At 45.7% G+C, this 17,057-nt stretch overlaps 1 protein-coding gene across 3 annotated transcripts in view; it reads right to left on the reverse strand.

Annotated features, from left to right (window-relative positions):
* The window catches only part of LOC120921148 (receptor-interacting serine/threonine-protein kinase 3-like), a 59,415-nt gene extending 43,640 nt beyond the window's left edge, over nt 1-15,775 (reverse strand). The window contains exons 1-3 of one of the 3 annotated variants that reach the window (XM_040333840.1): nt 15,561-15,650; nt 1,167-1,219; nt 404-731 (exon numbers count right to left, since the gene is read on the reverse strand). In XM_040333840.1, the coding sequence (XP_040189774.1) occupies nt 404-712 (309 nt within the window). In that variant the 5' untranslated portion in view covers nt 713-731; nt 1,167-1,219; nt 15,561-15,650. Of the gene's footprint in view, nt 1-403; nt 732-1,166; nt 1,220-15,560 lie in introns of all 3 variants that reach the window. The other 2 variants (XM_040333839.1, XM_040333841.1) reach the window with 2 other exon arrangements.
* Between the last annotated feature and the right edge of the window lie 1,282 nt (nt 15,776-17,057).

Genomic DNA, 17,057 nt, shown 5'->3' on the forward strand with positions numbered 1-17,057 from the left:
ATTTTTAGAATGGCATGTCTGAGTGGCAGTTGTCCCAATGCTTTTCACCATATAGTGCAGAATGTGGACCCATGGCCAAAATATAGAACAGCATCGAAGCAAATCTATACTTTATACATTTAGGGCATAGTAATAGATTCATTGGATGGCAATCCTGATTGCATATTTAGAAAAAAAGTGTTGTCTTTATATATAGTATAATGTTAACCTATGTTTTAGATAGAATTTTGCTGTTTTTTAACCTGTTGGGAAGATTGTCCTGTCTTTTGCTTCTGAGACAGAAAGTGAGAGAGAATCCAAAAGTTTAGAGTTGTCACTAGGACGAGAGATGGAAATTAAACTTTCAATAAGGACACCTCCCCATTACTCAGACTGCATCATTCAGGTGTCATAGGTCACTTACCTGAACATCTAAATGCTTATTTAAAAGGACATTGCAGGGTTTTAGATCCCGATGGATGATTGGAGGATTCAGACTGTGAAGGTAGTTCATTCCGAGGACCACTTGATGAAGAATCTGGAACCTCAAAGCAAATGGGACATCTGGGATATCGCCAAAGAGAGTGTGTAGAGAACCATGAGGCATATACTCCATGACCAGTCCATGCTCTACACGTCTGCCTTCCACCTTCTCATATACTCCAAGGAGACGGAGAACATGGGGGTTGCTCGCTTTCTGCATCACATCTCGTTCCTTCATTAGATCCTTCATCAGCTTTTTCAGGTTGGAACTGAAACAAAGAATCCCAAAGCTATTGTGAGCCTGTTACTGGTGCAGTATTACTCTCTAAATAAAATAAGGAACTCTGCCTGGATCACTGGAAGCCAAGGGTTCCATCCAGTGCTGGAGGCAAGAGGAAACAGAGCTAGCTTCAAAGCCAAGGCCACATCTGCAACATTCTTAGTATAAACGTGTCCTCCAAGGAACCATAACTGCTTCTGCACATTAGGCAGTGTCAGTTTCTAACACAGGATAGGTGCCTTATCTGGGGCATGTAACAGCCATACAGACACAGGTTCTCTTTAAAGCTTATTATTTGCTGCAGAATGACAGGGAACAAAGAAGAACAAGAGGAAAGTGGTTTTGAAGGTTTTGGTATTAAAAAAATATAATATAGCATTATTAGTATTGTATAGTCTATATTAAAAAGAAACTCCAGCCTTACCATGGGCTCAGTGTCCACCACCCCTCTCTGCTAATCTCTCCACTGGCTTCCGACTGCAAAACAAATAAAATAAAGCTTTATACTCACTCCTCCCAAGTCCTCCTGCTCTCTAGCACCCTTGTCACCTCCTACCATCATGAATCTCTAGCTTCCTTGTTCTCCCATGCTCATCTCTAGGGTCCTAGTTACCTCCTCCCATGCTCATCTCTAGCACCCTTGTTACCTCCTCCAAAGTTCATCTCTAGGGTCCTATTTATCCTCCCATGCTGATCTCTAGCACCCTCGTCACCTCCTTGCATGCTCATCTCTAGCACCCTTGTCACCTCCTCCCATGCTCATCTCTAGCACCCTTCTCACCTCCTCCCATGCTCATCTCTAGCACCCTCCTCACCTACACCCATGCTCATCTCTAGCACCCTCCTTACCTACTCCCATGCTCACCTCCAGGACATTTCTAGAGCCTTTCCCATCTCCTGGAACTGAGGATTAGAGTCAACGAACACATAGCAAACATTAGAAAGGGTTTTCCAAATCATTCAGTTTCACGACATTATGACGAAGTCCATAATAGGGACCCGACAGGGACATTGTTTATAGGTATTGACAAATATAGGCCCCATTGGAGGGGGAGTTCTCTTGTCAGAGAAATATCTAAATGTGAAATGTCCTGGATCCATCGACTAAGGACTTATCTCCCATATGGACTCAATGTCGACACGGACATAAACGCCTTCATTAATAATTCCTGATGTTGTTGCCTCTCCCCCCCCCCCCCCCTCCCACCTTCCACTCTTGTGTTCACTTTTTGTCCCCTCTCTTTTCAGTTTCTGCTTCTTTTTCTTTTTTTCCCACATTTTGGTCCTTGTATGGCCCCTTCTTTTATAATCTATATTTTTTATTTTATTTTATTTTTGTATTTTTGTATTTTTTGTATTTTTTTTTTTTTTTAAGGTGGGTAGGAAGCGCGGGGCAATTTTTCATAGTGTAATGCCCCCCCCTTCTTTTGAGTTTTTTGGTGGTCTTTGGGATGTTTTGTTTTCACAAATATGGGGGGTGCTATAACAAGCACACCACACTGTCCCCCATTTCTCGTATATAGATTTTTATATATGATTAAAGCCTTTAGTTAGGTATTAGCTTCACTATAGTTCTGTGTCCTCAGTTCCAATATGTCAAATATTGGTATACGTGACGTTGCATGGGTTTCACCAACCTTGAGGGAATAGGGTTGCATCTTTGGCCCCAATTTTTAATGTGCCCTTTTTGGTTTAGACATTTATTGCTACTCAAGGTGGTTACAAAATGCCCAAAGGTTGCACATTTTAACATAATTCTATTTAATTGAATATTTATATTGACTGTATTATTGATTTAATTTTTATTTATTGTACTCTGTATAATTGTGTAATCATGGATATCATTGGTCCGTGAAGTATGTGTTATTATGAGTGTAGAATTTTAAAAAATGTGTCCCCCAATACATGTGCAATAACCATTTCCGGGACTCTCTTTGACTAATCCTCGCCGGGTTCCGCTCTCGTACGAGGTGATGTTCACACTCCCCATGTGTGGGCGTCCCATTGTGGAGGCCGCCAGCCAATTGCTGTTGTAGTAGGCTGGAGTACTGTGGAGCGCGTCACCGCCCCGTGATTACGGGACGCCGTGCTCGAGCGTGATCCCAGAACGAGGCTTGGCTCTATATGTTTTTATTAGGCCAGCTTCCCGGTCCGTGTGCGCGCCGCGTCATGCCTGTTGTTCCGCCCAACAGGGCGTCTCCCCCCTCGATGACAGCCAATCAGTGGTCGAGGAGGGTTGGAACACAGCGGCACCTTGACGGTGCAGCTGGGGCATCGCGCGTGCGCGCGTTCGGCCCGTAATGAGGCTCGGCCTCAATTTTATTTGTATGTCACCTATATAAGAGGGGGTGATACAGGGTGCTGCTCGTACCCCAAGACGAAGTGATTCTTTCACGAAACGCGTCGGGTGGAGCGAGCGGCATTCCTGTGTCATCCCCTCTCAACTGTCTACTCTCTACGAGCAGTCCTGTTGCCTGTCAGCGTCCGGCCGGAGCTGCATGGCAGAAACGTTTTTTTGAATCTTCTGAAATGTGAGTGAAATATCTGCTGCATATATTTTAATAAAGTCACATGTGGTTTTATGCTATGGAAGCATTTCCTTTTTTCTTTATTTGGCTTATGTGAATATCATTGTGGAGTCTGCCTGCATCTGGATACCAACATCGCTTTATTGAGAAGCTATATGCTGGGCTTGGTCCATAGGGACCTTTTAATCTGGTAAGCGGCTTACGATCACTGGTGGTGGATTCACTTTTGGATAATCTATTCCACGGATAATCGCATGGTTATAAATCTGCACAGGTGTTTCCAACAGCCTATTACGGACTTCCTTTTGGACTATCCACTTAATTAAATTGTTTATGTCACAATTTCTGTTTAGTGTGCAATATCACTTACTGCAAAATTGGTGATAGATCGATAACTTTGACACACTGTTACGGTTATTTTTTATATATTTTTTTTTATATATTGTTTATAATTTCACCTATATATTTGGGCATCCAGGGCTCTGGAGCTCAATTGTTTAGTATATAGTCACTTAATTACTAATAGGCCATCGTTTTGTGGCCTGCACTTTTGATATACACTTGGCCACACGTCCATTGTATTTTTATATTATCACAAGATCTGTACATTTATGTGTGCATTTCTGGTTTAGCGCAGTTATCTTCTTTTTATCCATCTCCTGGAACTCCCTACCCCAATATGTCTATCTCCTACTCTGTCCCCTTTCAGGCAATCCTTGAAAACTCCTCAGGCAAGCCTATCCCGCTTCTCGCTTTCAACCAAATTTTACTTTCTCAAACAACTAAGGCCCCATACACACGGGAGGATTTATCCGCGGATACGGTCCAGCGGACCGTTTCCGCGGATAAATCCTCTCGAGGATTTCAGCAGATTTTAATGCGATGGAGTGTACTCACCATCGCATTGAAATCCGCGCCGAAATCCTCTGGCGATGACGTGTCGCGCCGTCGCCGCGATTATGACGTGGCGACGGGCGCGACGCTGTCATATAAGGAATTCCACGCATGCGTTGAATCATTGCGACGCATGCGGGGGATCCCTTCGGACGAATGGATTCGGTGAGTCTGTACAGACCAGCGGATCCATCCGTTGGGATGGACTTCAGCAGATGGATTTGTTGAGCATGTCAGCAAATATTCATCTGCTGGAAATCCATCCCAGGGGAGATTTATCCGCGGATAAAGATCCGCTGGCGTGTACACACCATAGGATCTATCCGCTGAAACTCATTTGCTGGGATTTATCTGCGGATGGATTCTATGGTGTGTATGGGGCCTCATTCTCGCACTGTTACTACCTTTTGTATCCATTGCCCCTCTCCTTAGATTGTAAGCTCTCACGAGCAGGGACACTTTTCTAAGGCTCAACATGCACATTTAGAGATTCCTTCATACAAGCTGAACAACCCAGATGGAGGAATCTCCCACTGTGGCTACTGTATTTTGCACGATTTAGCCGCTGTTCGGCAGATAATTTTTCTCCCAGCTCTATTTATTTTTTAGTAGAAGGATGTCGGGCGACAGGGCCACACACTGGTTGAATTTTGACCTGATTGGCTTTGTTTGTGGCCAGCTTGACCTTTATTTTATAAAGAAACCGTTGGCGCTATATACAGTAAATCCTGTATAGTAATTACCATGAAAGTATCACATACAATCCTCAAATGTTTTGTCAGCTAAAGCAGCTATATATACTGTACGAATTACTTAAGCAACTGTATATTTAAAAGAAGTTGTAAATACAATTTTTTTTTTTTGCTAAAATGTATGTTTAAAACGAGTATAAAGCGATTAAAAGCATTCCTATTTATTACCTCTGTGTTTCTAGTTTTGTTTCTGCAATTAACTTCCTGCTTCTCTGCACTCGTTCATGTGAGCGCCGCCGCTGTACAGTTAAAACTAAATTTCCCAGTATCCATTGCGCATTGCGAATGCACAGTTAACAAAAACGGGCACGAAAGCTCTCAGTCAGAATTTGAATGAACCGCCCACTATACCTCCCACTATACCGCCCAACGAATATGCAAGCCTTGTAAACCCACCCACACAGCCATAATCACACCTCCTTGAAGTCTGTATGCTGTGCAGAGCGAGCATGACGCACTGCTGTAGTCCCGAGGACGGGGGCGAGCACGTTACTGACCACAGCTAAAAAGCTCCCATCACTGTGGTTATCTCCAAACAGACAACCAGGAAGTGTCCACAACAGAGAAGAAATAGAGCAACATCAGAGCAAAAACGAACAATGAGGACATGAAAAGAGCACTGCAGTAAGGTAAAGAAAGCAATTTAGATCAAAAAAATGTTTCCTTTACAACCCCTTATAGACAAAAGACGTCTGCAGCGCGGACCTGAAGTGCCGAGTGGACGTCTTTAGACGTCCTTTGTTTACATTACCCGCGCACGCCACTGGGGGGCGAGCAGCGGGTAAACACTGTCCCGGCGCATTGCTGGGAAGCCGGTGCGTGTACCTGGCGGCCGCGATGTCCGCCGGGTACACGCATTCGACGGTAACACAGCAGGGACGTGGAGCTCTGTGTGTAAACACAGAGCTCCACGTGCTGTCAGAGGAGAGGAGACCGATCTGTGTCCCTTGTACATAGGGACACAGCATTGGTCACCTCCCCCAGTCACCCCCCTCCCCCCACACAGTTAGAACACACCCAGGGAATACATTTAACCCCTTCCTCACCCCCTAGTGTTAACCCCTTCCCTACCAGTCACATTTATACAGTAATTAGTGCATTTTTATAGCACTGATCGCTGTATAAATGTGAATGGTCCCAAAATTGTGTCAAAAGTGTCCGATATGTCCGCCACAATATCTCAATATCGCAGGCCTGACAAAAAAAAAATCGCAGATCGCCGCCATTACTAGTAAAAAATAAAAAATAAAAAATAAATCATAAATCTATTCCCTATTTTGTAGGCGCTATAACTTTTGAGCAAACCAATCAATAAACGCTTATTGCGATTTTTTTTAACAAAAATATGTAGAAGAATACGTATCGGCCTAAACCGAGGAAAAAAATATAAAAAAAAAAAAATGGGATATTATTATAACAAAAAGTAAAAAATATTGTCTTCTTCTGTTTATAGCGCAAAAAATAAAAATCGCAGAGATGATCCAATACCACCAAAAGAAAGCTCTACGTGTGGGGAAAAAATGATAAAAATATAATTTGGGTACAGTGTTGTATGACCGCGCAATTGTCATTCAAAATGCGTCAGCGCTAAAGGCTGAAAATTGGTCTGGACACGAAGGGGGTTTAAGTGCCCAGTAATGAAGTGGTTAAGTACATGACTAGTATATGAGCTGTGTGCGCTCCTCATACATGGAGTATTTCCTTTTTCTTTCACACATTCTGGAACTGATTGTAGTCAGATCACCATCTGTCACAGTTAGTTTCCCATCCAGCTGAGATTATCGCTCCAGGCCTGCACAGTTCTGTCACTATACACTCACACCCCTGGAATTTCCTAGGCTGGGGTTTTCCCAGATCTCTGCAGAAATTTCCACCCAACAAAAGCCACACTGTGATCTTTTGCAGTGTCTGAGCTCTGTGACACCTCTCCATTCATTGATATGTGATACCATGCAGTCACTACATAGCTGACAATTCCCCACAACACATCAACTGTATAATCGGCGTGATGGTAATACCGGATAATATATCTTGAATGGAGCGTACTTGTACTTAAAAATTACAAATCATTAGGCCCCATGTAAGTTTTGCCACATTTAACCACTTTGCCTCTTGTTAATCGGCAATAACTTTCTAATAACTAAAGACAACAAAATAAATACATATATTGTTTTTTAAGGACAAACAGGGATTTTTTTATGATATTGGGGGTTATTTAGGAAAGGCAAACCCACTTTGCGCTACAAGTTTGCACTTGAAATTGCACTGAAAGTGCACTTGGAAGTGCTTTTGCTGTAAATCTGAGGAATAGGTCTGAAATGAGGGGAAGCTCTGCTGATTTTATCATCCAATCATGTGCAAGCTAAAATGCTGTTTTTTATTTTCCTTGCATGTCCCCCTCAGATCTACAGCGACTGCACTTCCAAGTGCACTTTGCACTTGTAGTGCAAAGTGGATTTGCCTTTAGTAAATAACTCCCATTGTCTTCCAACAATGATTTTTTTTCACAATCTTTAGACAATAAAACACAACAAATCTAAACAAAACATACTTTTTTTTTGTGCAGTGCTAGTTAAAAAATAAATAGTGCTACTGCACATCAAATGTGCACACTTTTTTCTGTAATTTGTCCTTTTTAATATAATGATGATTCATTATAATGATGATTATAATGATGATTCTGATAAAAATCATTGAAAAGGTTATTACGAATGAAACAGTGTTTTTATTTATTTATGTTTCAATTTTGAGCCTTTTAAATAGAAAATGTGTAAAAAACATCTGAAGTAAAATAATAAAGAAAATACTGGGTGGGGGAAGCCTGTGTAATAAATTCTGGCACAATCCCCTAAATGATTACAAGGAAAGAAGTGTGATTGTATGCTACATTTTCTTAAATAATATTTTTGATTGTGAAAAAAAAAGAAGTGTGTCCTGGGACACACTTTTTTCCTAGAAGTAAAGTAATAGTTGAAGCGAGAAGGAGACTTAGGCCCTGTACACACGATCAGTCCAAACTGATGAAAACGGACTGAAGGACCGTTCTCATCTGTTAACCGATGAAGCTGACTGATGGTCTGATGTGCCTACACACCATCAGTTAAAAAAACGATCGAGTCCAACGCAGTGACGTAAAACACGACGACGTGCTGAAAAAAAACGAAGTTCAATGATTCCAAGCATGCGTCGACTTGATTCTGAGCATGCGCGGGTTTTGAACCGTTGGAACTGTTGGAGCAATCATTAGAAAATGGAAGAAGCTAAACATGACTGTCAATCTCCCTCGGACTGGGGCTCCATGCAAAATCTCACTTCGTGGGGTCTCAATGATCCTAAGAAAGGTGAGAAATCAGCCCAGGACTACACGGGAGGAGCTGGTCAATGACCTGAAAAGAGCTGGGACCACCGTTTCCAAGGTTACTGTTGGTAATACACTAAGACGTCATGGTTTGAAATCATGCATGGCACGGAAGGTTCCCCTGCTTAAACCAGCACATGTCAAGGCCCGTCTTAAGTTTGCCAATGACCATTTGGATGATCCAGAGGAGTCATGGGAGAAAGTCATGTGGTCAGATGAGACCAAAATATAACTTTTTGGTCATAATTCCACTAACCGTGTTTGGAGGAAGAAGAATGATGAGTACCATCCCAAGAACACCATCCCTACTGTGAAGCGACAGCCCAGAAACCTGACTGATCTAGAGAAGATCTGTGTGGAGGAGTGGGCAAAAATCCCTCCTCCAGTGTGTGCAAACCTGGTGAAAAACTACAAGAAACGTTTGACCACTGTAATTGCAAACAAAGGCTACTGTACCAAATATTAACATTGATTTTCTCAGGTGTTCAAATACTTATTTGCAGCTGTATCATACAAATAAACAATTAAAAAAATCATACATTGTGATTTCTGGATTTTTTTTTTTTTTATTATGTCTCTCACAGTGGACATGCACCTACGATAACAATTTCAGACCCCTCCATGATTTCCAAGTGGGAGAACTTGCAAAATAGCAGGGTGTTCAAATACTTATTTTCATCACTGTATGTATGTGAGTGTGCATGCCATATGTGTATGAATGTGTGTGTGCATGTGAACATGTATGTATTTGAGTGTGCATGTATGTGTTAGTGGTGGTGCGTCCATAAGAGCGCACGGCATTGCCCCCCTCTCCCCAGCCACCCCCTGGCTGCGTTTGATGGCACAGTGGCTGCAGTTGATGGCACAGTGGTTGCATTTGATGGGCACAGTGGCTGCATTTGATGGGCACAGTGTCTGCATTTGATGCGCACAGTGGCTGCGGTTGATGGCACAGTGGCTGCGGTTGAGGACACAGTGGCTGCAGTTGATGGGCACAGTGGCTGCGTTTGATGGACACAGTGGCTGCGTTTGATGGACACAGTGGCTGCATTTCATGAGTGAGTGAGTGACTGAGTAACTTGTATAGCGCAGCACATGCGAACTTAATCGCCTCAAGGCGCTTGGCTGCATTTGATGGGCACAGTGTCTGCATTTGATGGGCACAGTGTCTGCATTTGATGGGCACAGTGGCTGCGGTTGATGGGCACAGTGGCTGCGGTTGATGGGCACAGTGGCTGCGGTTGATGGGCACAGTGGCTGCATTTGATGGGCACAGTGGCTGCATTTGATGGGCACAGTGGCTGTGGTTGATGGCACAGTGGCTGCGGTTGAGGGCACAGTGGCTGCATTTGATGGGCACAGTGGCTGCATTTGATGGGCACAGTGTCTGCATTTGATGGGCACAGTGTCTGCATTTGATGGGCACAGTGGCTGCGGTTGATGGGCACAGTGGCTGCATTTGATGGGCACAGTGTCTGCATTTGATGGGCACAGTGGCTGTGGTTGAGGGCACAGTGGCTGCGGTTGAGGGCACAGTGGCTGCATTTGATGGGCACAGTGGCTGCATTTGATGGGCACAGTGGCTGCGTTTGATGGGCACAGTGGCTGCGTTTGATGGGCACAGTGGCTGCATTTGATGGGCACAGTGGCTCCGTTTGAGGGTACAGTGGCTGCGTTTGATGGCACAGTGGCTGCGTTTGATGGCACAGTGGCTGCATTTGATGGGCACAGTGGCTGCATTTGATGGGCACAGTGGCTGCTTTTGATGGGCACAGTGAGACTGCAATTTTTCAGTTTGCTTGCGCCCCCCAAAAATGTTGAGCACCAGCCACCACTGGTTTATATGTGTGTGCATATGTGCATTAATATATATGTACAGTATATAAACAGTGTATGTGTATGTATGTGCGTTTACATGACCCCCTATTTGTGTACAATCAGAACCGATTTTTAATTTTTTTGCTTGTTCATAGTACCAGCAAAAAAATGCTGTTCCATTGAAAAGCAATCCATGCTCAGATCGCTTTTCAGAGGCATTTGACAGCTGGTAAAGAGGCAATGTGTTGCCTCCTGACTGCCTGTTTTAACCCCTTAAAGCGGGGGTTCACCCTATAAAATAAAAAATAATTTTTTTTTCTTCTAGCCTAAAATTCGGCATTGTAGCGCGAGCTACAGTATGCCGGTCTTAATTTTTTTATCGCCGTACTTACAGTGTAATCGTACATAGTAGATTCCGACTGCCCACGGGGAATGGGCGTTCCAATCCAGACGGAAGGTGATTGACGGCCGGCTCTGGCGCGTCACGCTTCTCCGGAAATAGCCGAAATAGGCTTGGCTCTTCACGGCGCCTGCGCATAGTCTGTGCGCAGGCGCCGTGAAGAGCCGAGACCTACTCCGGCTGTCTTCGGGGAGCGTGACGTGCCAGAGCCGGCCGTCAATCACCCTCCCTCTTGAAAGGAACGCCCATTCCCCGCGGGCAGTCAGAATCTACTATGTACGATTACACTGTGAGTACGGCGATAAAAAAATTAAGACCGGCATACTGTAGCTCGCGCTACAATGCCGAATTGTATGCTAAAATGTTGTTCTGCAGGGTGAACCACCGCTTTAAATGCTTTATCACTAAGTTGCATTGCACACAGTTGCAGGGTGGTTGCAGTGCAGCCCCATTCACCTAGGGCAGTGATGGCGAACCTTGGCACCCCAGATGTTTTGGAACTACATTTCCCATGATGCTCATGCACTCTGCAGTGTAGTTGAGCATCATGGGGAATGTAGTTCCAAAACATCTGGGTTGCCAAGGTTCACCTTCACTGACCTAAGAGTATACTTCAAGGGTGCCCTGGCTGGAAAAGTATTGAGAAACACTGGCATAGAGGAACCAATCTCTCCATTTACCTCCTGCAGCCACTGAATGCCTGTGGGAGGGAGAGGAGGAGAAGCAGGGGGAATGGAAAAATCGGTTCCTTTATATGCAGCCATCCACTAGCGACTGGGTCCTGTTGTTCCGCCACCGAGCTCGGAGAAAAGAGCCCTGTCCGGGGGGTCAGGGGAGCCCTTTATGGTTTCTTGCATCGGGGCCCTGAAGGTTCTAGTTACGCCACTGAGTTGGGCATTTTTTTTCAGCTGCCCCTGAACTCTACTCTGTGTGATCTTATCAGTACATGCACACAGGGTTGTTTATAGTCATTTATAGGCAGTTGAATTTAGAAGGATTTTTTGGAAATGTGAGGGTGGGACTCTGTGCTATGTGAAAGATTGCTGGGTTACGCCATATTCTGGAGTGAAAGACACACTAATTGCACAGCTGTGTGTTCAGCTATTTAGTTCTGACCTGACTATAGCTCAGGGCCCCACCCAACAGACAGGAAGTCTGTTCCCGGGAGTCAGGTGGATTCCCAATCTCCCTGAGAGGAGTCAGAGATGCTGGATGGGGGCAGCTAAAGCATGCATATCTGCAGGAGGCAGATGTCATTGGTGATAAAGCAGCAAGACGCTGACAGGAGTAAGCTAGGTGTGTGCTTAACTCTAGGAAACTGTTTGTTCTGAAGGAACAGAACCTTAGGCCTAAGCTAGAGGCCTGAAACTGCCGGATGGCAAGTGTGAAAGCCAGGAGGCTAATCTATTGAGTTTGCAAGATACAGGAATGGTGGAACCCCCTGCGAGGGCTGCTATTGTATTTGTGAACTTTTGTGCTTTTAAATAAAAGTGGGCTACCAGGCCCTTAAAAACTCAGTTCTGGACTAGCGTACTCACTGAAAAACGCATCTATCGCTGGAGTCTAATAACCCCAATCTTACAGAAAGCAAAAAAATGCGTTCAGGACGGATGTTCAGAGACATTCGAAATGCCAAATGCATGTAACAGCTTGTAAATGTGTGTAAACGCGGTAATATGCATTTCGCCGCGATACGTTAACAGGCATTTTTATTTGGGATACATTTTTGACTATTTAAAAAAAAAGCTTCTAAACTCAAACGCGTCTAAACGTGGCTAAACAAGACATGTAAACGTGGCAAAATGGACTATCGGTAACTGTCAAGTTAAATCGTTCAGGAGAGGTTTCACCAAACGTCCCATGTACATTAAGCCTTAGGGAGATGCACCCTCCCTATTTGCCCTGTTTACCAACATCTTCAAAAGTGAAAGTACATTTTGGGTTGTCATCAGAACAGTAATGGGGGGGGGGGGGGAATCTTCCAATTGGGACACTAGTTCAACCAGGGACTTTGGAGGGATTTCCTCTCAATTCCTGTTTTGGCTATAGGACAAGAAGTGAAGGGAAGTCGGCCCAATGGGACATGGATGGCATAGATCAGGCATCACTAAATGGCGGACCGCGGGTGGCCATTCACCCGGCTCGCCCGCCTGCCGATGCTGCTATATACACAGCATGGAAGGCTTGGCATGTCCGTGCCTTCTCTAATGTCACTGCACTGCCCCCTCCCCATACTGTCTGTCTAATCACACAAAACATGAAGCGCGACCACTCTGGACAAAGGGCGGGACTTTTTAAGTTAAAAAGTGTTGGATTGGTTGCTAGGCAGCGGGGCGGTCCCAGCAATAAATCACTCAATTTTAACGTGAAAAGTCCCGCCCATTGTCCAGAGCGCCCACGCTTCATGTCCTGTGTGAAAAAGGTAGGGTTTTGTGGTGGGGGGAGTGCTGTGCTGTGCTGTGCTGTAAAGGCCAGTGGTTTTTGATATCGAGAGAGGACTGTAATGAGGGAGTCATTCTGCAATGGGGGAGTCAGTCTGTGATGGGGGGTCAGTCTGCAATGGGGGGTCAGTCTAAAATGGTGGAGTGGAGTCAGTCTGCAATGGGGAGAGTCATTCTGCAATGGGGGGAGTCATTCTGCAATGGGGGGAGTCAGTCTGTGATGGGGGGGTCAGTCTGCAATGGGGGGTCAGTCTGCAATGGTGGAGTGGAGTCAGTCTGCAATGGGGGGAGTCATTCTGCAATGGGGGGAGTCATTCTGCAATGGGGGGAGTCATTCTGTGATGGGGGGTCAGTCTGCAATGGGGGGTCAGTCTGCAATGGTGGAGTGGAGTCATTCTGCAATGGAGGGAGTCATTCTGCAATGGGGGGAGTCATTCTGCAATGGGGGGAGTCATTCTGCAATGGGGGGAGTCATTCTGTGATGGGGGGTCAGTCTGCAATGGGGGGTCAGTCTGCAATGGTGGAGTGGAGTCATTCTGCAATGGAGGGAGTCATTCTGCAATGGGGGGAGTCATTCTGCAATGGGGGGAGTCAGTCTGTGATGGGGGGGTGAGTCTGTGATGGAGGGGTCTGTGATTGTGGGGGGACCAGTCTGCAATGGGGGAGTCAGTCTGTGATGGAGGGGTCTGTGATTGTGATGGGGGGGTCCGTCTGTAATGGGGAAGTCAGTCTGCGATTGGGGGGGGTTCATCTGTGATTGGGGGGATCAGTCTGTGATGGGGTCTGTGATTGGGGGGGATCAGTCTGTAATGGGGGGTCTGTGATTGTGGGGGGTTCAGTCTGTGATTGGGGGGGTCCATCTGTGATTCGGGGGTAAGTCTGTGATGGGGGGGTCTGTGATGAGTCAGTCTGTGATGGGTCGGGACCAGTCTGTGATGGGGGTCTGTGATGGGGGGGTCTGTCTGTGATGGGTCGGGACCAGTTTGTGATGGGAGGGTCTGTGATGGCGGGGTCAGTCTGTGATGGGTTAGGTCAGTCTGTGATGGGTTAGGTCAGTCTGTGATGGGTCAGGTCAGTCTGTGATGGGGGGTCAGTCTGTAATGAGGGGTCTGTGATTTGGGCGGTCAGTCTGTGATGGGGGGGTCAGTCTGTGATGGGGGGGTCAGTCTGTAATGAGGAGTCTGTGATTTGGGCAGTCAGTCTGTGATGGGGGGGGGGGGGGGGTCTGTGATGGGGGTTTGCAATGAGGCAGGGGGATGTGACGTAAGGGGGGGGGCTGAGGACACTGATGTAAAAGGGGTTCTGTGATGTAAAGTGGGGGACTGAAGACACTGATATAAAAGGGGGTCTGTGATTTCTGCACTAGCAAAACACAAGTCTCTGCAAGGGCAATAGAAAACAATTGTTTTCTATGTGTCCTGTTCACACTGCAACAGCGCCACTGCGTGCTGAGCAGTGTGGTGCAAAATGCAACTGAGCTGTGGTGCATAAAAAATAAATGAAATAGATTTTGACATTTCAATAAAGTTGAAAGAAATAAAGCACAAAGGCCCAGATTCTCGAAGGCGTTACGACGGCGCAACACCATTATCGCCGTCGTAACTCCTCATCTGGCCCCGGGTATCTATGCGACTGATTCTTAGAATCAGTTGCGCATAGGTACCCATTAGATCTGACAAGCGTAAGGCTGTTACGCTGTCAGATCTTAAAAGTAATTTGTTTTCCCGCCGCTAGGTGTCGCATCGTCGCTTTTCCCCATCGTCTATGCAAATGAGGTAAGTACGGCGATTCCCGAACATACGCGAGGTCGACGCAGCGAATTAACGTCGTTTGCGTAGCGTACCCGACGCATAAGGTTGCCCCTGCTATTAGCAGGGGCAACCAATGTTAACTATGGCCGTCGTTCCCGCGTCGAATTGAATCAAAATTACGTCGTTTGCGTAAGACGTCCGTGAATGGCGCTGGACGCCATTTACGTATACATCTAGGCAAATGACGTTGGGGCGACGTCATTTAGCGCAATGCACGTCGGGGTAATTTACCCGACGGAGCATGCGCAGTACGCTCGGCGCGGGAGCGCGCCTAATTTAAATGGTGCCCGCCCCATTTGAATTGGGCGGGCTTGCGCCGAGCAATCTAACGATACACCGCCGCAAGTTTACAGGTAAGTGTTCTGAGAATCAGGATTTAAACCTGTAGACCTGCGGCGGTGTAACGTAGAGCTCATACATTACGCTGCCCAGGAGCAGCGCTAATGTATGAGAATCTGGGCCTATGTGTGATGTGTGTGGGTGGTAAAGGTGTGTGTGAGTGGTGGTGGGGGACTCTGTGAAGTGGAGGATATCATGTGGAGTCCTAGCACCAATATGGCATTCGGACCTCCGCTGGAACAATTTTTTTCCGACCGGACCCCCGTGAATTTTAATTCAGTACCCCTGGCATAGATGTTTATAACCTTTCCTTACTCTAAAATTAACAACAAAAAAAGTTTTGCCTTTAGTTCTACTTTAATGGAGACAGTAGAAGTTCAATTTTGAGGCAGAGGCGGGATAGGTTTCCCTGAAGAAAGGAGTTTTCGGGGTTCGCCCAAGAAAAACAGTTTTCAGAAGCATCTTGCTAGTACATACCTATGGCCTTCTTGCACCACTTTGAGCGCTACCTCCATTTTCAGCATCTGGCTCCATCCTCTATAGACGTTCCCAAATCCTCCACATCCCACCATCTCTAGCCTCTCCAGATCTCCGGGTGGGAGAAGCAACATGTTGGAGCTCTGCAGACAACACAATAACTGAGCTTTTACAGGCGTGGAGGGATTTACTGATTGCTGAGGGGGTGGAGACCGGAGACTAAAGGGGAAGTTACACTGCGTGTACACAATTACACTGCACACAGGGAATTTCTGCTCTTGCTTCACTGATGTTATTTGACTTATTTAAAGTCTTTTTTTTACATTCTAAAGGTGTGTTTGGTGGTTTTTTTTTTGTGTGCACAAAAGATTCCTGCATAGCTCAAACTATCCTTCTACAACTAAAGCTGGGTATAGACACTGCGTTTTTTTCTTCCGATCAGTTTTCAGGCTGAACGAAAACAAAAACTAACGGGTTCCCCCATCCACAAAAGTGAGGTGGTTGGAGGAATCCTTGCCACTGTGAATGAATGAATGAATGAAAAACTTATATAGCGCGGCACATGCGAACTGAATCGCCTCTGGGCGCTTGATGTTTCGTGTCTCATGACATCAAAAGAGCAGAGTTTTAATCTGTCTTCTGAAAGTCAGGTGGTTTTCCTCCAACCGAACGCTGGTTGGTAAAGCGTTCCATAGTCTCGGACCTTGAAAAGCAAACCTTCTTTCTCCTTTGGACTTGTATTTGGTTTTTGGCACCTTGACCAGATTTTGGTCAGTGGATCGCAGAACGCGATTAGAATTGTGAGGTTCTATCTTGTCGCAAAGATATTGCGGCGCCTTCCCATGGATGCACTTATGTGTCAGGCAGAGTGCTTTAAATACAATTCTGTCTTTTACTGGCAGCCAGTGAAGGGTTCTCAGCGAAGGTGAGATTGATTCCCATGTCCTTTTCCCAGTCACCAGTCTGGCGGCCGTATTCTGTACGACTTGCAGACGAGCGATTTGGTACTTTGGGAGCCCGAGGTAAAGGGCCTTTGCATAGTCCAGTCTGGAATTCATGATTGTTCCCACCACGACTGCTACGTCTTCTTTGGGGATAAATGGAATAAGTCTGCGTAGTAGGCGCAACAAATGGTGCGATCCGCTGACTATTGACCCTATTTGTGCGTCCATTGTCATGAAGGTCTCAAAAATGACTCCTAGACTTTTGACTTTGGAGCTAGGGGTGATGCTTTGGCCCAGAATGGGCGGCGGTGTCCAGGTTGTTGCCAGTTGACTCTTTCGGCTGGCGTGAAACATAAGAAGTTCTGTTTTGGAACTGTTGAGTTTAAGATAACTCTTAGTCATCCAGTTTTCTATCGAAGAGAGACATTTCTCTAAACTGAGATGATGATCCTTTTTGTTGCAGATGCGAAAATACAATTGCGTATTGTCTGCATAAGAGTGATAAAGTAGTTCTTGGCTACTGATAATATCAAAGAGAGGGCGAAGATAGATG

This window comes from Rana temporaria, chromosome 13 (genome assembly GCF_905171775.1).
Source record: "Rana temporaria chromosome 13, aRanTem1.1, whole genome shotgun sequence".
Taxonomy (NCBI): domain Eukaryota; kingdom Metazoa; phylum Chordata; class Amphibia; order Anura; family Ranidae; genus Rana; species Rana temporaria.